This window comes from Brassica napus, chromosome C5 (assembly GCF_020379485.1).
Source record: "Brassica napus cultivar Da-Ae chromosome C5, Da-Ae, whole genome shotgun sequence".
Lineage (NCBI taxonomy): Eukaryota > Viridiplantae > Streptophyta > Magnoliopsida > Brassicales > Brassicaceae > Brassica > Brassica napus.
Genome location: NC_063448.1, coordinates 36,503,028 through 36,524,155, shown reverse-complemented (window position 1 = coordinate 36,524,155; position 21,128 = coordinate 36,503,028). Strand labels below are relative to the sequence as shown.

The window sequence follows — 21,128 nt, the reverse complement described above, 5'->3', positions numbered from 1 at the left end:
GACGAATTTACAAGGCCCACATTTACGACGAAGTTACCAGGCCCGCGTTTTTTCATTTACGATGAAATTACGTCGAAAAATCGGTTTACGACGATTTTACAACGCTTAACCCTAAACACCGAGAATGAAATCCCTAAACCCCAAAGTCACATATCATCTAACATCATATCTCTTCTTCTCTACTACTTTGTGCTCTTTCTCCAACTTAAACTCTAAAACCCTAAAACTCCAAATAATTTTTTTAAAATTAACACAAATACATATTATATAAAACAACATTTGTTACACATACATTAGGATGGTAAAAAAACAATATTTCTTTAAACATACGTTACAATAGAGAAATACAACATCAGAGACATATATTACATCACTCTAAATCGTTTTCGTTCTCATCAATATTACATCACTCTAAATCGTTTTCGTTCTCATCACTATCATTACAATCATCATCGTCGCTTCTCTCGAACTCGTCTTCACGTGCTTCATCTGTCGCATCTTCGGGAATATCTTCATATTGAAAGTTTTGCGGGTCGATCAAAAGGATTTCATCAGTTGGTTGTTCTGGTACCTCAACTTCATTGATAGCGTCTTCTTCTTGCAAGGGCGGTTCTTCTCCAGCGACAATGCGTCCACGAGGTGTAATTTTGATAGCAGCTAACCAGTTTATCCCGGAAGTTCGAAGCCGAGGATAAGGAAGGAAGCTTACTTGCTCGGCTTGTGAAGCTAAAATGAAAGGCTCAAATTTGTTGTATCTTCTCCCAAAATTGACATCCACAACACCAAATTTGTTATACCGAATCCCTCGGTTCACAACAGGATCGAACCATTCACATTTGAAGAGGACGCATTTTAGCTTCAATAACCCCGGAAATTCCACTTCAATAATCTCCTGCAAGATCCCGTAAAAGTCCGTTTCACCTTTCACACATATTCCGTAGTTACTCGTTGCCCGATGTCTCCCATACTCGTATGTGTGAAAGGTAAATCCTCGTGTGAAATACATAGGTGATGTGGTGACCTTTGCAACTGGACCTTGAACCAATTCGTGAAACCATACGGGATAATAAGGATCGTCGTAATCAACCTGCAAAAAGCAGTTATTCTTAATTAATATTGAAGTATCAAAACACTTACTTAATTAATCAATGTATGAGATATATTACGTACCTGTGATTTTAACCACTTGACAAAGTGCTTATCTTTACGTGTGTCCACATCAGTTGCAGATATTCCTGGTATTGCTTCTTCAACTTGAGATACAAACATGCTGCAAATTAAACAAATAATCAAGTCATACATAATTAACTGCAATTCATATAATTAACATTCACAAAAATATTTACCTTTCAAAGTAACGGGTCATTGCATCCTCGCAGTTGAGCAGAATATAAGTGTGGGCACTATGTTTATCCTCTTCACATGACCACCATACTTCTTTCGTTTTACCACCAAACCTTGCAATTTCGCAGAAAATGTCAGGAACACCATCAATTGGATATGATGTCGGTACTCCACCATCATCATATCTTCTAGGAACTCTTTTCCTCGTACGAACAGTTGGAGCAAAGTAGTATGATGTGAAGTTAGATGTTTCGGCTGTCAAACTTCCCGCAACTATTGAACCTTCCACCTTTGCAAGATTTCTTGCTTTCCCCTTCAAATGTTTCATCTGTCGCTCATACGGATACATCCATCCGTTGTGAACAGGTCCACGAAGCAATGCTTCATATGGTAGGTGGACAACTAGATGCTCCATGACGTCAAAAAATGAAGGAGGAAATATCTTCTCCAGGTTGCACAATATGATCGGAATGTTATGATGAAGTTGTTCGATGACTTCTTCCTTGAACGTACGTGTGCTGAGATCTCTGAAAAAAGCGCCGATGGCTGTATATTGCAAAAGTAATCAAATTAATAACATTTCATAACATATGTATATATATTAACGTTTTATAATTACCTGCAAGTGCTTCATGGACATTTGCTGGAAGGAGCTCGGCAAAAGCAAATGGAAGAAGTCGTTGCATAAACACATGACAATCATGACTCTTCATTCCGGAGAACTTTTGACCTCGTTCAACACATTTTGACAGATTTGAAACATAACCATCAGGAAACTTAACTTCTGATGCAACCCAGTCAAACAAGGTTGTTTTGGCTTCTGATGACAACCGGAAGATGGGAACAGGAACGTTTCCATTGCTCTTGATATGTAACTCACTTCTTGAGCAAATATCAGGTAAGTCCATCCTTGACTTTTTGTTATCTTTTGTCTTCCCAGGGACGTTAAGTAATGTATTCATGATGTTCTCAAAAAAGTTCTTCTCAATATGCATGACATCCAGATTGTGGCGTAAGAGAAGATCCTTCCAATAGGGTAGCTCCCAAAATATACTCTTCTTATGCCAATTGTGAGACACACCATATCCATCAGGCATATTTCCAGGAACATGCCAATTTCCTCCAACTTTAACTGTTTCCTGAGCTCCGTAATAATCAATGTCTGCTTCGATCTGCTGGCCGGTGAGATATGGAGGAGGACCGTCTCTGACAATTTTTTTGTGCCGAAACAATGTCTTATTTCTTCTGTACGGATGGGCAAGTGGAAGAAAGCGACGATGACAGTCAAACCAACAACTCTTCCTACCATTCTTCAGTTGAAAAGCATCCGTCGATCCAAGACAATATGGACAAGATAATCTTCCATGTGTTGTCCAGCCAGACAACATCCCATAAGCAGGGAAATCACTTATCGTCCACAGCAGAACTGCTCGCATCGTAAAATTGTTTTTCAAGGAACAATCGTACGTCCACACCCCTTCTGACCACAATTGCTTTAGCTCTTCTATCAACGGTTGAAGAAAAACATCAAGAGACCGTTTTGGATGCTTCGGCCCAGGGATTAATATGGTCAAAAATAGAAATTCTTGTTCCATGCACATATCCGGCGGTAAATTGTACGGCGTAAGAATGACTGGCCACAAAGAATATTGTCTACCAGACATTCCAAATGGAGAAAATCCATCGGTGCATAACCCAAGATAGACATTCCGAATATTTGTAGCAAAATCTGCGTGTACCTTGTTGAAATGTTTCCACGCTCTTGCGTCTGATGGATGTGCAACCTCACCATCTCTCTGGACATGTTCCGCATGCCACCTCATCGATGCAGCAGTCCTCTCAGATTGATATAATCTTTTCAATCTGTCTGTAATTGGTAGGTACCACATCCTTTGGTACGGTACCCTATTCCTCCCACGGCCTTGCGGTTTGAATCGTGGTTTTTTGCAGAATCGACACTCTTCTAACTTGTCATCTTCTTTCCAGTAGATCATGCAGTTGTCGATGCAAACATCAATCATCTCCGAAGGCAACCCAAGACTATAAACCAATTTCTGAATCTCATAATAAGATTCAGCAGACACGTTGTCTTCTGGCAAATACTCTTTAAACAACTCCGCCCATGCATCCATGCAATTCTCAGGTAAATTATGATCCGTTTTAATATTCATCATCCTAGCTGCTAGAGACAATTTAGAGAGACCTTCTCTACAACCAGTGTAGATTGGTTGATTTGCAGCATCTAGCATTTCATAAAACCTTTTTGCATCCAAATTAGGTTCTTCTACATTTCCAGTTCCATCAGCTATTGTTGTAGTTGTTTCTAAAAATGCATCACTAATCATATCTTGAACCCTATCATGATCTACCATCTGCTCATGATCTTGATGATAATTATATTCATTATGCAAATGATTCGGTTCTTCACTATGATGACCATCCTCAAAATTATTATTACTACTACTAGCTTCATTTCCCCCATAACCCTCTCCATGTTGATACCAAATGTAGTACTGTGGTGTAAATCCTCTGTTTACTAAATGCTTCCATACAGTTTCACTACGTGCAAATTTTGAATTCTTGCATTTCCGACAGGGGCAGAACATCTTACCGCTTTCCTGTGTGATCGGTGTACAGCCCGCCTGGTGCATGAATGTCTCTAGCCCGCTCAGAAATGCGTTTGTCACCCTCCCGTCGGAATCTTTGTGCAAATACATCCAACTCCGTAACTCGTAAATACTACCGCCACCGGCCATTTTTTCTTAGATTTTTTTTTCAAATCTTTTTTTTTCTGATTTTTTTTCGGATTTTTTTTCTCCCGTTTGTGTGTTGTGAGGAAGAGAGTTGTGGGAAATGACATATATATAGAGAAATTTTCGAGTTGGGTAGTTGAAAAATAACAACGATTTTACAAGGAATATTTTACATGGATTTTACATGGTTTTAACATATTATTTACAACGAATTTACGACGAAATTAGGTAAGTTAAAGCACATTGAATACACGTTTTCACCTAAATATAACGGTAACATGATTCGTTGTAATGTCGATGTAAAGTTTACTTTTCGACGTACTTGCGTCGTAATATTACATGGCGTTTACGACGAAATTTGGTTTCGTTGGTTTCGTCGTAATTGCGTTGTTAAGCCACCAGTTACTATTTCTAAGACGACGATAAGGAACCTGTGTCGTTCGTCTGTCTGCCAATTCAGTGGAATGACAAGGAGAAAGTGGACGGAAGTGCAGCTGGTTTGTACTTGAGAGGAACCTTTGACGATGGTCGGAGGTTCCTTTCAAGTATAAACCAACTGCACTTCCGTCCACTTCTCCTTGTCGCTCCACTGAATTGGCAGACAGACGAATGACTCATGTTCCTTATCGTCATCTTCGAAATAGTAATTGGTGGCTGAATGAGGAACAGAGTCTAAACGCCATCAGGTTCGAGAGGAAGAGAGTTGTGTGTTGTGAAGAAGAGAGTTGTGGGAAATGACATATATATATAGAGAAATATAACAATGATTTTACAAGAAAAGTTTTACATGGATTTTACATGGAACATTTACAACGACTTTACAACGAATTTAGGTAAGTTAAAGCACATTGAATACACGTTTTCACCTTTATATAATGGTAACATGATTCGTTGTAATGTCGATGTAACGTTTACAACTATTTCGCATTCCACGTACTTTCGTCGTAAACTTACATTGACTTTACGACGAAATCCTTTCGTCGTAAATTACCATGGAGTTTACGACGAAATAATGTCTCGTCGTAATTGCGTTGTAAAGCCAATGTAAAGTTACGAGGAAATAATTTCGTCGTAAACCGTCGTTGTTACTGCTACGTTTTCTTGTAGTGATATAACATAACTTCACAAAACAAATTGAAAATAGAATATTTTAGACATTCTTTTGTAAAATACAAATATTTTGATTATAAATATATTTTGATGAAATAATTAATAAGAAAATAAAACAACATAAATGATTATTTGATATCTTATTTTTTTTAAATGATTATATCTTATGATTATCTTAAAACCAAATAAATATTCAAAATGTAAGGATGCAACAAGATAAGTAATATTTCTTATTATAAATCTATTTTGATTTAATGATTATAATTTTAATGAAAATAATTATCAACAGTTAAATTTTTTTAATTTTATTGAAATAACATATATTAAATTATAAATAATCTTGAAAAATATATTATCATCCTAAGATAAAATTAAACAAAATCTAATTAACAAAATCTAATTAACAAAGTTCTCTTATTTTAGTCGAATTGTAAAAAAACTGCTACAATCCAATATACTAAAATATGAATAACCAACCATTCTTAATACGAACAATCAAATCAACTAATTATGATGAGTGTGTATGGATTTTCAAAATATTTGAAGTTATGTTTATTAATGCCACTCTAATTTAATATTTCAGTTTCCTATTTTTTCTACAACAATATATACCAATTTATAAAAAACAAATTTATAAATATATTTACAAATATAAGATGAGAAACTGAACTACATGAGTCTAAGAAAGTAATACTCCAGTTTTAACATGATAAAAAAATTTTACTTAATTTAAAATAATGGTAGTAATTTAGCATATCAAAATTAAATATTTAAAAAAATATATATATTATATGTGAAATCATATATCTAATTAAATGATGATACGTAATATTTTTTTTATCATACATATAAATTACAAAATAACTTAAAACTTATAAACAAACAAAAAATATATTTATCAATTGTTATAATTCAAATTCGTGTGTCGCATGATCTTTAGTGATATCCAATCGGAGCTGGTGCTTCCTTGAGTTCGCGTCCTTGAAATTGTATGTCCTGCCAACAATAATCCCATATTTTAGCGAAATTCACATTTTTACACCTAATATTGTATATCATTTTACAAATAAACATATAACTCCTTACCGAAGCATAATGGTTAATATCTCGGTGGTGAGCTTCATCAGCTCGGATGACAAAAACCACGTCCCTCAGCGTCGCATCTTTAGGCAACCGCCAGTAATCAATCGCGATGGCCGGAGCTGGTGAGTTTTCGAACTTTCCGGCATCGATGTCATTGAGAAACTCGGTATAAGAATTCACAGCTTCTTCTTCCAAGTATCCAGTGATACGATGAGCAAGTTTGGGAGAAATTACATAGGACAAGAAATATGCGTTGAAGAAAACACCCTGGACCGCAAACACAATCGCCCGTTCGTACCTAAAAAAACAAATTCAAAATGATAATCGGTTATACATTTTCAAAAATTTATGAATATATTTGTCAATTAGATAACTGATCCAAGTCAAACCACGGTTGGTTCAGGAACTTAACCAAAGTATAGAAAAGTCGATATTTGATTTCACTGTCTCAATTGTATACGTTGTATTTTAAATCGAAATTTACCATTTGGGTTGTGAGAGTTCGATGAAGGTCATGAGATGCATACGCTCGTTCTCAGCCTCTTCGAGCAAGGCTTTGATCCATCCGCCACTATGTTCGAACCTCCGTAGAGATTTCAAGTGCAAAAGCATCCCTCCCACCATTCCTGGCACCGCCGCCACGGTCTCCAGCAACATTGCATGGCACATATGCTTCCTCTACACTCAAAAGATATATATTGAAATTAGGCAAAATAGATGTCCAATATAATATGCGTGTATGGGTATTGATCAAAGGCTTGATTAGCTAGCCAGCTAAAGTGACTCGGTAGTCTAAGATGTTGATTAACAAAAGGATTTTTAATATTGTTGAAACTTTAAATCATTGAAAATTTTCACTAATCATGCTTTGATCTTTTTTAAATACTCCTAAAACTAATCACAACTCACTTTTTTTCTTTCTCCACCAAGATGTAGCCTTTTCTCAAACAACCCTCATAACTAACTCATATAGTCGGTTTATGAAAAAGCAAGGTTTCTAACCGATTAATAGTTTCTTGTTTCGTTAATCAAAATATAATGTATATCAATTTTAAAAAAAACTGCTGATAATCAGCTCCTCTCTAAAGTTCGACTATTTGACTCACAATTTTTATTTTTCAAAATTTGTCTGTATAAAATAATTAAGCAATCGATAAAACAGTTCTATTAGATTACCTGGAAAAATAATTGAACCGGTATCTTCAGAGATTGGACGGTCCAATATGCAAATTTGTCAGTGAAATTGGACGGTTTGTGATGTTTGGTTACATCAATGGACACATCCGGTTTGTATGAATCCCATGGTTGAAAACAATTCCACTTCCAAGCTGAACCGTCCGGTTTAGTAATCTTAGTCGGAGGTATACCCCAATAAGTGGAAATAACTTTGCCGTCGGCCGTTCGGACAGGATTTTCCGGCTGCCTATTCCCAGTTGTCGAAGATGACGTGTCGGAGCTCAAAAACCGAATAGTGGGCAAGTGGCTGATGACATGTCCCTTTATTCCATGTCCAGTACCTAAACCGGATGATAGTACCGAAGATGATAGCACCGGTCGAAGAGTACGGTAAATCGACCTGGAGGACATGAGTACCAACAGATGGGTTTGGATGTAACTTCAACTAGTTTTGGGATGATAAGGAAACTTTTAATAGATGAGAGAGGGCTTTATATCTTTGTTTTCTATATCTCTTCTTCGGATTGGTTATGTGGCAAATGAATTGGGAAGAGACGAGTTTATATATAGTACGACTGATTACTACTAATCTCGGTCAGATTCAAAGTTTCTTGGAGGATTGTTAGGAACAGAGGAGAAGTTTGACACGTTTCATTGCCCTGGAAAAGTAAAAGAACATGCGAGTATCATAATTTAGTTGTTATCGTTTAATAATACACATCTAAAGTCTAGACTACCAAATTTGAACACAAAATATTATTTGAACACAAAATATTACATGATGGATGTTCTTATACGTATCAATTAGCTAGGCTACAAACTCCGATTATGTTACACTACCGTACTATTTCCCAAAGACTTTTATTTGCCTTAGATTGACATATTGATATATGTATATCTGTTTAAGTTATATTTTAATATAGGTTAACTTAAAATCTATACTCACTACAAGAAAAATTGAAAATAGCTACAAATTAGCTACAAACATTTTGTGGTTGTAATTTCTTAGACACTAATAGCTACAAAATAGTCACGTTTTTAGAAAAGCTCAAAATTGTAGCTATTGTGTCGATCTTTGTGGCTAAATAGCTACGATTTTTATTTTGTGGATATTCGAAGATGGTAAGACACAATTATCCACGAAACAAATTGTGGAAATCAAAATCTACTATTAGCCACGAAAAAATTGTGGAAATAAGTAGCCGCAACGTAATTCGTGGCTGTTTGTAGAAAACTTAAACCCTAACCATGCCCTAAACCTCTAATGTATAATAAAAATAATAATAAACTCTAACTTTTGAATTATAAATTTTTAAAAATTAATATGTCAAAACGAAAATTCAACACTTACAAAAATAAAATATAACTCTTTTCAAATTTCAAATTCTAGACCCTAAACATATCTTAAACCCCTAAATCAGTAATGTATAATAGTAATCAGGAACTTTTGATCATAAAATCTTAAATATAGTATCTTGAAACAAAAAGGCTACACTTCTAACGATTTTTTTTTAAAACACCAAATATTATCATTTTTATTGCAAATTCTAAACCCCAAGGTAATATATTATATACAAGTAGTACGTAATGTATAATTAATAACTAAAATTTGAGTGGTTCACTTGTTATTACATATAGCTTTATCTTATCATTTGTTAGATAATATATCATCTCATACTATGTATCCAATATCTAACACTTATCATTTGATCTAAAAGTTGATTATTTGAGTGGTTCATTTGAATGTGCCAATATGGAATTAATCCAAAATTTATAAAGTGTTTATGAATTTATTAACACTATAGTCTGATATATAATTTTATTGTGATCTACTTAACTCAGATTTTCATTATCGTGTTTATGAATTTGTTAACACTATAGTCTGATATATTATGCAAGTAAAATAATATTACCACTTATACATATGATCAGTAATAGCATAATCACTTAAGCGGGAAATTTTAGGGTCTGCCGCCAAACAAAAAAATTGTTTATCATCTAAATGAAACGTGGAAGCACCGTAGCCTACTGGTTGGTTTAAAGGCTTCTACACTCAGGTCTGGGGTTCGAATCTCATACTATGCAATTTATTGCAGATTACAGGAAATCCAGGTTTCAAGTCTCGGAGAGAGCGATTTATTAAAACAATTATGTAGACTACGGAAGAAAGGCTTACAAGGGATCTTCAACATGGTGCAAGTAAATCTGGTCAGGTGTGGATCTTCATAGGACGGCTCATATGATGCAGTTAGGCGTAGGTCTTCATAAGGCAGGTAGTATTGTCGGTTGTCGAATCGTCTATGTAATCTTTCTCATATCGTAATTGTAAGATCATAATAAATCAGCGTTAAAAAAAAATGAAACGGGGAAAAAATTTAAGCTCCAAAAAGCATTGGATACTTCACCTAAACAGTTTATTCTTCTCCTTCTCTCGGTTCCCTTTTCCTTACGACTATCTTCTCCGCTTAACACAATTCGCTTTTTGCTTCTTCTTCTTGCATTCTTAGCTTCAACTTATTTTCTTTCTAGCTTTTGTGGGTAACTTGGGGTTTATCTCGCCGTAGATCTGGGTTGGGGCTCATAACCGATGGTGGCTGGAGCGAGGGTTTGCGGAGTTCCAGACGACATCAGATCTACAGTTATTCACCTTCCTTCTCATCTCTCCGTCGTCAGTCACGGGTTCGGTTTTGCAAAAAAGTCGAGATCTTCACCAGTTACTATCCCTTTCCGGAATCGATTCCCGTAAGAGAATCAATACCAATTTTCAGATTTAAAACCTTTCTAATTAAGTCAAGTTTCAGATTTAATGGTTATGGTTTCAATTTTTCTTTTATTATGAAAAGACGGACTCCCAGATTTTTGTAGAAGCTTCCGCTTTATTGCATTTCGTTTATATCTGATTCCATGGCTTTCTTCCTGTCTTGTACAGGAAAAAGAGATATAACACTACAAGAAAACACATGCTTAACGACGAAAATTAACGACGAAAAACAATCCTCGTAAATTTGCGTCGAGTTTACGACGAATTTACATGAAAAACTAAAGTCATCGTTATTTCCTCGTAACGTAACGACAAAACTGTTTCGTCGTAAAGTGGATGTAATTTTACGAGTATTTTACGAGGAAAAACTATTTCCTCGTAAATACGACGTAAACTTTGCGTGGTATTTACGAGGGAATAGTTTACGTGTATTTAACGAGAAAATTTTTGAATCCACCAACTTTATAGGTGTTACACGTTTTTTTGCCCACCTAATTAATTTTCGTCGTAAATTCATAGCAAAATTACAACTACCAGATTCGAATTTTCCTATAAATATGGATGTTTGAACATCATTTTAAACACACCAACAACAAAAAAACGTGAAAGAAAAAAAATGGCTGGCTCCGGGACTATTTACGAGTTGCGGAAGTGGATGTATTTGCATAGAGATGCTAACGGGAGAGTGACGAAAGAATACCTTGCGGGTCTGGAGACATTTATGCATCAAGCAGATTCAACACCGCTCGCCCAAGAAAGTGGTAAGATGTTCTGTCCTTGTCGGAAATGCAACAATTCGAAACTGGCAAATCGTGAAAATGTTTGGAAGCATTTAATAAATAGAGGTTTCACGGCAAATTACTATATCTGGTTTCAACATGGAGAAGGTTTTAATTATGATCAGAATGAAGCTAGTAGTAGTAATAGCAATTTTCAGGAAAAAGAACCGGTTGATCATCATTTGCATAATGAACATAGTTACCATCAGGAGGAGATGGTAGATTATGATAGGGTTCATGATATGGTAGCTGATGCATTCGTAGCTCATGATGAAGATGAAGAACCTAATATAGATGCAAAAAAGTTTTACGAAATGTTAAACGCGGCGAATCAACCACTTTACAGTGGTTGTAGAGAAGGTCTCTCTAAATTGTCGTTAGCTGCTAGAATGATGAATATTAAAACTGATCACAATCTACCTGAAAGTTGCATGAACGAATGGGCGGACTTGTTTAAAGAGTATTTGCCGGAAGACAATGTGTCTGCTGATTCTTATTATGAGATTCAGAAACTGGTTTATAGTCTTGGGTTGCCTTCGGAGATGATAGATGTTTGCATCGACAACTGCATGATCTATTGGGGAGATGATGAGAAGCTAGAAGAATGTCGATTCTGCAAGAAGCCACGATTCAAGCCGCAAGGACGGGGACGTAATAGGGTACCGTACCAAAGGATGTGGTACCTACCAATTACAGACAGATTGAAAAGATTGTATCAATCAGAGCAGACTGCTGGAAAGATGAGATGGCATGCCGAGCATACTCAGACGGATGGTGAGATGACTCATCCATCAGATGCAAGAGCCTGGAAACATTTCAACAAAGTACATCCAGATTTCGCTAGCAATATCCGGAATGTGTATCTCGGATTATGCACAGATGGATTTAGTCCGTTCGGAATGTCAGGGAGACAATATTCATTGTGGCCAGTCTTTCTTACTCCATACAACCTGCCACCGGAGATGTGCATGCAACGGGAGTTACTATTCTTGACCATATTAATACCTGGTCCGAACCATCCAAAAAGGTCCCTGGATGTTTTCCTACAACCACTGATAAAAGAGTTGAAGGATTTGTGGTCAACAGGGGTGAGGACGTATGACTGTTCAACGAAGACGAATTTTACGATGCGAGCGATGCTTTTGTGGACCATAAGTGATTTCCCTGCCTATGGGATGTTGTCTGGATGGACTACACATGGGAGATTAGCTTGTCCATATTGTAATGGAACGACAGATGCGTTTCAACTGAAGAATGGTAGGAAGACAAGTTGGTTTGATTGTCACCGTCGATTTCTTCCCATTGGCCATCCTTACCGAAGAAACAAGAATTTGTTTAGGCACAAAAAGGTTGTGAGAGACACTCCTCCTCCATATCTAACTGGAGAACAAATTGAAGCGCAAATCGACTACTACGGAGCTAACGAAACAGTTCGTTGGGGTGGTAATTGGCATGTCCCTCGTAATATGCCAGATTCTTACGGTGTTCATCACAACTGGCACAAGAAGAGTATATTTTGGGAGTTGCCATATTGGAAGGATCTTCTTCTGCGCCACAACCTCGATGTGATGCATATAGAGAAGAATTTCTTTGAGAACATCACGAATACAATATTGAATGTTCCAGGGAAGACAAAAGACAACATAAAATCGAGGTTGGACTTGCCGGATATTTGCTCAAGAATCGAGTTACATATTAAAAGCAATGGACAAGTTCCCGTTCCGATATTCAGATTATCTTCAGAAAAAAAGTTGGTGTTGTTCAACTGGGTGGCATCAGAAGTGAAGTTCCCCGATGGGTATGTTTCGAATCTCTCTAGATGTTTGAAAAGGGTCAAAAGTTCTCCGGGATGAAGAGTCATGATTGTCATGTATTTATGCAACGACTACTGCCCTTTGCATTTGCGGAGCTACTTCCAACAAACGTACATGAAGCACTTGCAGGTACGTAGTGTATTATATCACAATAATTTACAAAATAATATATGACTAACAATGTGTTTAATTTTTTTTTGAATATAAAAGGCATTGGAGCATTTTTCAGGGATCTGAGCACACGCACTCTTAAAGAAGAAGTTGTGGAACAGCTTCAGGAGAACATTCCCATCTTATTGTGCAACTTGGAGAAGATATTTCCTCCCGGATTTTTTGACGTCATGGAGCATCTAGCTGTCCACCTCCCATATGAGGCATTGCTTCGTGGACCTGTACATTACGGATGGATGTATCAGTATGAGCGAGCCATGAAATATTTGAAGGGAAAAGCAAAGAACCTCGCCAAAGTTGAAGGTTCTATAATTGCTGGAAGTTTGACGGAAGAAGTTTCTCACTTCACATCGTACTACTTTGCGTCAAAAGTACGTACACGGAGAAGAGCTCCAAGAAGATATGATGATGGTGGTGTTGCGCCAACATATGCAGTTGCTGGTGTTCCAGACATCTTTAGCCAGATTGGGCGACTCGGTGGGAAGTCTAAAGAGGTTTGGTGGTCGAGTGAAGAAGACGCTCATAGTGCACACACCTATATTCTACTCAATTGCGAAGATCCATTGATGCGTTATTTTGAAAGGTAACATATATTGACACTTCGAAACACATATAAGTATAATTAATTGTATAATTGCGAGAGATTCATTCCTATAAAATGTGATTTTACAGCCTATTTGTTTCTCAAGTCGAAGAAACATTTCCTGGTATATCCACAAGTGACGTAGACAAAAGGAAAGATCAACACTTCATTAAGTGGTTGCGGAATCAGGTATTAACTAAAACTTTTTTTTCATACATTATCTGTATTTCATTAACATTCTCTTTATTTTTGCAGGTTGATTATGACGACGACGATGCAGATTATCCTAAGTGGTTACACGAAGTAATTCAATCTCCACTTGTAAAGGTCACCACATCACAGATGTATTTCACACGAGGCTATACTTTTCATACATATGACTATGGTAGACAGCGGGCGACCAGTAACTATGGAATATGTGTGAAAGGGGAAACAGATTTCTACGGGATCTTGACGGAGATTATTGAAGTCGAATTTCCAGGGATACTGAAGCTGAAATGCGTCCTCTTCAAATGTGAATGGTTCGACCCCGTCGTCAACAGAGGTGTTCGGTCTAACAAATTCGGTGTAGTTGATGTCAACGGTGGACGAAGGTACAACAAATTCGAGCCTTTCATCTTAGCTTCACAAGCAGACCAAGTTAGCTTCCTTCCATACCCTCGGATGAGAGATTCAAGTATAAATTGGTTAGCAGTGATCAAAGTTACACCTCGAGGACGAATCATCAGTGGAGAAGAACCACCATTGCAAGAAGAACAGATAAATGAAGTTGAGGAACCTGAACAAGAAATTGATGACATCCTTCTCATTGATCCGCATAATCACGAGTACGAAGATCTTACCGATGATGCCACAGACGAAGCTGTTGAAGACGAGTTTAATGAAAATGATGATGTTTCTAGTGATGACGAGAATGTCGATGTATCCGATTGATGTATTTGTTTTATGAATAAGATGAGGGAGTTTGTTTTATGAATAAGATAATGTGGGGTTTGTTTTATGAATAAGGTAATGCCGGGAGTTTGTTTTATGAATAAGCAAATGTGGGAATTGTGGTTTGGAATGGAAATAAAGATGGGGTTTGGAGTATATGAAGTAGAAAATAAGGAATATGGGGTTTGGGGTTTCGGATTCAAGGGATTTAAACATAACACTCGTTAATTCCACGTAACAAAAAATCGTCGTAAAGGACTCGTAGGTCAACGAGGAAATAACGACGAAATATAAAAATAAAGAACGCGGGACTCGTTAATTCCACGTAGGACAAAATCGTCGTAAATCCCACGTATGATGAATTCGTCGTAAAAACCACGTAGGATGAAATCGTCGTAAATACAACGTAAGACAACGAGGAAATAATGACGAAACTTAAAAATAAAGATGGGGTTTGGAATATATGAAGTAGAAAATAAGGAATATGGGGTTTGGGGTTTGGGGTTTCGGGTTTCGGGTTTCGGGTTTGGGGTTTGGGTTTCGGGTTTTTGGTTTCGGGTTTAGGGGTTCGGGGTTTGGGTTCGGGGTTTAGGGGTTCGGAGTTTGGAGTTTCGGGTTTAGGGGTTCGGGGTTTGGGGTTTCGGGTTTCGGGTTTCGGGTTTCGGGTTTAGGGTTTCGGGTTTCGGGTTTGGGGTTTGGGTTTCGAGTTTTTGGTTTCGGGTTTCGGGTTTAGGGGTTCGGGGTTTGGGGTTTGGGGTTCGGGGTTTAGGGGTTTGGAGTTTGGGGTTTCGGGTTTAGGGGTTCGGAGTTTGGGGTTTCGGGTTTTGGATTTCGGGTTTGGGTTTTCGGGTTTTGGATTTCGGGTTTTGGGTTTCGGGTTTCGGGTTTGGGGTTTCGAGTTTGGGGTTTCGGGTTTAGGGGTTCGGGGTTTGGGGTTTCGGGTTTTGGATTTCGGGTTTCGGGTTTCGGGTTTCGGGTTTCGGGTTTGGGGTTCTAGGGATTTAACCATAACACTCGTTAAAAATAACGACGAAACTTAAAATTAAATATGGGGTTTGGAATATATGAAGTAGAAAATTAAAGATGGGGGTTTGGGTTTCGGGTTTGGGTTTCGGGTTTCGGGTTTCGGGTTTCGGGTTTGGGGGTTGGGGTTTGGGTTTGGGTATGAGGTTTCGGGTTTCGGGTTTCGGGTTTCGGGTTTCGGGGTTGGGGTTTCGGGTTTCGGGTTTCGGGTTTGGGCTTTCGGGTTTCGGGTTTGGGGGTTGGGGTTTAGGAATAACGACGAAACTTAAAATTAAATATGGGGTTTGGAAGATATGAAGTAGAAAATTAAAGATGGGGGTTTGGGTTTCGGGTTTCGGGTTTCGGGTTTGGGCTTTCGGGTTTCGGGTTTGGGGGTTGGGGTTTGGGGTTTCGGGTATGGGGTTTCGGGTTTCGGGTTTCGGTTTTCGGATTCTAGGGATTTAAACATAACACTCGTTAATTCCACGTAGGATGAAATCGTCGTAAATACCACGTAAGCATAAATCGTCGTAAAGACCACGTAACCAGAAATCGTCGTAAAGACCACGTAAGCAGAAATCGTCGTAAAGACCACGTAAAAAGATTTAAACATAAAACACGTTAATTCCACGTAAGCATAAATCGTCGTAAATACCTCGTAGTGTAAAAACTAGAAAAAAGGAAAATGATCAAAATACCAGAATAACATGTGGCAAGACTTCCAGCAATTATAATACGTAAGTCTCGCCCACATGAATTCTAATATCTTATCCTTTTCCTATTTTTTTCAAATATTTATAATTTGAATATGATTTTGCTGAGGAATGTGATTTCAGATAGGTGTGTGATTTGGGAGTTTATGTGTGGTTTGAGAATGAGAGTTGTGAGTATATTTATAGGAAAGCAAGCCTCGTTAATTCCACGTAGGCAAAATCGTCGTTAATACCTCGTAAACAAAAACACGGGCCTTTGTGATTCCTCGCAATTTCCTCGTAAAAAAAAACACGGGCCTTTGTAACTGCTCGCTATTTCGTCGTAAACTTACGACGAATTTGCGACGATATGTAATCTTATATATACACCCGAGCGCTCACTCTTTCTTTCCTCTCTACTTCCTCTCTACTTCCTCTCCATTTCGTAGCAATGGTAAGCCTCTCTGATTTCTCTCTAATTTGGTTAGTTTAGGATGATTAGGTGGTTAGTATAGGGAATTTAGATAGGTTTGCGGACTTTATGTTATTTAGTGTTGATTAGGTGGATAATGTTGGGAAATATATTGTTGATGTTAATTTTAAAAATTTCATTTTTTTCTCAGGTTCGAAAAGGAAGACTTACTGCCCATTACAGAGAGATCTTCGGTGAGCCGGGTAGTCGTTTAGACCCGGCCTCTTCTTCCGCTCCCAGTTCTTCGGGCCAGGAGACTGTCCCCGAGACTCAGTATACTCAGAGAGTCTCTGGGTCTACTTCTTCTAGTGCACCATCGGCTCCTCATGTGCCTCCTCCGATGCCTCCTCCTGTGCCTCCTCCGATGGCACCTCCGATGGCCGCCGATATTCATCCTGATCTGATGGTGCCTCCGAGTGCTCCTTACTCGCAGTACACTGTAGAGGACATTCTCAGTCTGCCAGGCAGAGAAGGTTTACCAGTCATCGACCCAGACCGACCGGACGGAACGTTGTGGTATGTTGCATTAATTTTTTTTTAATTCGTTTAAATTTCTTTTATAACATTAAAAAATAATTTATATTTTAAATTTGTATTTTCCAGGTGGGGGGTTGACGGATGTCTTGCATCGGACGTAACCGACACGATCAAGGGTTACTTCTCCATGGCACATCCAAACTGGAGTAAGACGCCTCACTACGTCAGAAAGACGTGGTTCAAAATTTACGCTGTAAGTTTCTATTAATTAATTATATATATTTTAATTTTTTCATGATTTATATATATACTTTCTAAAAAACTAATTGTTAATTTATTTTTTCCAACAGCAAAAATATAATTGGGCCTTGGGGATCACTGAGAGGGTGAGGAAGAAGTTTAACGCGAAAGCGAAAGTTCGCTTGTTGGACACGGTCTCCAACTGGAAGGGTGACTGGATCGTGAAGGGGTATGAGCGTGGCAAACCCGCTGAGCTCACCACGGATGTGTGGGATGGCCTCATCCGTTATTGGCGCCTTCCTGATTCCATTAGAATCGCCCAGGCTTGCTCTAACTCCCGTAACACGGTCGATGAGCACGGGAACGGGCCGATGCTTCACACTACGGGCCAAAAACCCCACGCCGGTGTCCGTTTGGAAATGGTAATTAAATATTTTATTAAATAATTTTTTTAATACATATATTAATTTATTCTAACTTTCTTAACTGTTTTTTAGGCCAAAGAGACGGGACATCTCCCGTCTCTTATGGAACTTTACGAGAGGACCCACAAGAACAAGGCGGGCGTATTTGTAGATGGCAAGTCCGAGCAAATCTACAACGACGTAGTTGCTCGGGTTGAAGACCGCCAGACTCAGCTGACCCAGCAGTCTACCGACGGATTACCCGTCACCTTATCCACACTTGAAGTGGATAAGATTTACGAGGAGGTAAATTTTCAAAAAAATTAATTTTTAATTATTCATTTAATTTAACTTTAAATTTTTACTTACAATATTTATTTTTTGTTTTTAAGGTTGTCCCTAAAAAAAAGGGACGGACGTTGGGTATTGGTTCTGTCAACGATGTTCCGAGAGCGACATCGTCTTATGGTCAGCGACGGGATGATGAAGTCACGGAGCTGCGTAGAGAGTCCGCTCAGCTGCGTAGAGAGTCCGCTCAGCTGCGTAACGAGTTGACCGCGACAAAATCTCGTATGGGTGGAGTCGAGGGCTTCTTGGACATTATTGCGGCCACAAATCCGGAATGGGAGTCCATGTTGAGGAACATGCGACAACAACATCCCATTCAAGGCGAGTCATCCGACGTACATAACGAGGCAGATGTTACGAGGAGGAGTGATGAATTCTACCGGGCGATGAACGACCCTTAGTTTTTTTTTTTGGTTGTTGTATTATATAAATTCAAAACTTATTTATATATAAAATATTTTCATATTGATTTATTTTTATTTTGAATTTTAATTTATTATTAAATTAAATAATTTTAGTTATTTTTTAATTATATTTTTAAATTCTGTAAAATAATAAAAACGAAGTAAATTCGTAGCCAATGTACGACCTCTTTACGTGGAAACCTTACGAGGAAATGACGAGAAACATTTAACCAGTATTTTACGAGGAACCATTTACGAGGAAATAACGAGGAAAAGTTTACGACCATTTTACGAGGAAATCATTTCGTGGTTGTTACGTGTATTTTGCGAGGAAACTCTTTCAAGGTATTTACGTGTAGATTACGAGGAACTATTTTCGAGGTATTTACGATGAATTATAGCGACGTCCTTACGTGGAATATTGACGTGGTCTTTACGACGAATCGCCCTACTTCATCTATACGACGAAATATATTCCTCGCTAAGTTACGACGAATTAGCGAGGAAATATGTGTTACGACAGACGTGTAACGAGCAAACGCGTTTCCTCGCTAATTCGTCGTAAAGCCTCTTTTACGACGAAATAACGAGGAAAACCGCCCTCGTTAAGATTATGTTTTCTTGTAGTGTAATAAAGGGTTGTGGTCCTCGTGGAGTTAGCAGGTGGTTATATCACCAGTATTTGCGAATTGAGCAATGATATCATCTTCCTCATGCGGTACACACCTTTTCCTTTGTACTGTGAGTATGAACAGAAATATCCCAATTCTAGAAGTTCAGTCTTATTTATTGTTACCTATATATATGTGAAGTGTTGTTCTGATATATATGCTTTTCTAAGAAATCTCATGTTTTTTAGGCTCTTCTTTTAGCAATTTGTTCTAACTCATGTTGTAATTTTCAGTCACAGGCTGCAGTGCTAAAAGAGAAGTGTAAGATTGACTTGTGTGTTATGAGTGTCACTGGCTCAAGTAAAATGTAAGTCAATGAAATTGTTAGAGTTCTTTGTAGGTAAATTACTTTACTGCTTTTTCCTTACACAATCATTTTTTCCAGGGGAATCAACTTATCAAGATGGAGTTAACTTATGTAAGAAGAGGGAGAGTCAGCCGATGCTGATACATCAAGCTGTTACTACGACTGGTTGCTGCTGCTGCGAGGAATTCATGTGGTCACTACGACCCAAGACATATCAGGTAAAGTGTTAGATATTTGCTTTAATTATTTTTCAATAAGAAGTTACAAATTTGTTCTTGTTGAGGTCCCCTGGTTTGTTTATCAGAAAAACTAGTTGGTAACACTCTTTCCTGTGAATGCAGAATCTAAAGATCAGAGATCTCTAAAGAAAACCGTACACATTACTTCTATGAAGGATGACGGTGGTGAGCAGTATCTACGGTTGCCAACGGCGGCGGTGGTGGTGGTTACGGCCAAGACATATCACAAAATGTTATTTATGTTTTAAGTTTAGTTAATTTATTTTAATTTTATTGTATAACAAAATATTATTTCAAACAAAATTAATTGTTTGGTTTTTCATTTATTTTTAAAAAAAATTTATTTAATTATTTTAATTATATTCTATTACAAAATAAATAAATTTTGTTTTGTATTTTTTAAAAAAAAATAATTATTGAATAGCTACAAATTGCCACTTAAAAAATTGCGGCTATCAAAAAGTAATTTGTAACTATCCAAAGGTAATTTGTGGCAGAAATAGCCACAAAAATATTGTTGTGGCTATGTCGTAGAAAGACATCCGCGGATTGCCACAAATAAGCGATAGCCACAAGCTTGACGTTGAATTTTATTTTGTGGCTAATCGTAGCTATTGATCAAATAGCTACGAAAATTTAATTTTAGCTACAAATATTTTGGTGGCTATAAACAAAGTTTCTTGCAGTGACTCTAATAAACTTCAAAAGAAGATAAATTTCTTTGAGCGTTTAGATATAGATCCAAAACCAGTTCTGTCAAACTAGAAATAAATCCGGACTGCTTTTGAAATGGATTTAGTTGTTAAAAGCTTGTATTGGGTAATGATCTGAAATATGTACGAATAAAAATATCATGCTAATGAAGTTACATGTAAAGTCATCCGGAAGAATCTAGGCAAGTCCAAAAAAATAAACAATCTAAGCAAGTTCATTTACAAAAGTCAAAAGTCTTGAATGTTGAGTCAATGAGTCTGATTGTATGTTTTTCATATGTGATTTTTTAATCATTGGCTAATTTAGTAATTTGTAAACCACCAAATTATACATGATAATGAAAATCTGGTAGAAATATAATATTACATTATTTTTTGAAAATGTATAGATATAATAAGTATTCTACAAAAGTACAATTTGAAAATATTTACCTTCAACAGATCTATTACAATCCTTTACATGCCTTCAAATATCTTGTAAGGAAATCATTTGGTTTCAACTTGAATCGCCTCACACAAATCAAAAAGGTAAAACAAGAACAAACAAAGAACACTGAAGATTGTTTATGCGGTGTTCACCTCCTCTTTCTTAATGTGAGAGAGAGCTATATTCATCAAGGCTGGATACTAGCCCACAATTCACTAGAATGTT

General features: G+C 37.4%; 1 protein-coding gene and 1 long non-coding RNA gene across 2 annotated transcripts; one reads left to right on the top strand and one right to left on the bottom strand.

Moving 5' to 3' along the window:
* Positions 1–5,974: 5,974 nt before the first annotated feature.
* On the bottom strand, positions 5,975–8,016 carry LOC106380619 (ubiquinol oxidase 3, mitochondrial). Its single transcript, XM_013820423.3, has 4 exons — positions 7,467–8,016; positions 6,775–6,968; positions 6,294–6,588; positions 5,975–6,203 (listed from the first exon to the last, which is right to left on the bottom strand). The coding sequence occupies exons 1-4, from the start codon at positions 7,875–7,877 to the stop codon at positions 6,144–6,146; spliced, it is 960 nt and encodes a 319-aa protein (XP_013675877.2). The 5' UTR covers positions 7,878–8,016; the 3' UTR covers positions 5,975–6,143.
* A 1,835-nt stretch (positions 8,017–9,851) lies between these two features.
* LOC106379178 lies at positions 9,852–21,128 on the top strand. The gene is made up of 5 exons (XR_001275921.3): positions 9,852–10,179; positions 19,174–19,264; positions 19,457–19,524; positions 19,603–19,742; positions 19,866–21,128. It is a non-coding gene; the product is annotated as an uncharacterized LOC106379178 (long non-coding RNA).

What these genes read in the sequence shown, in the direction of transcription:
- LOC106380619 (XM_013820423.3), bottom strand. Translation starts at nt 7,877, where the DNA reads ATGTCCTCCAGGTCGATTTACCGTACTCTTCGACCGGTGCTATCATCT. An exon ending in CGGTTCAATTATTTTTCCAG is followed by an intron (nt 6,969 to 7,466) that starts GTAATCTAATAG and finishes TTTTGAGTGTAG; the next exon opens with AGGAAGCATATGTGCCATGC. An exon ending in ATATTAACCATTATGCTTCG is followed by an intron (nt 6,204 to 6,293) that starts GTAAGGAGTTAT and finishes TATTGTTGGCAG; the next exon opens with GACATACAATTTCAAGGACG.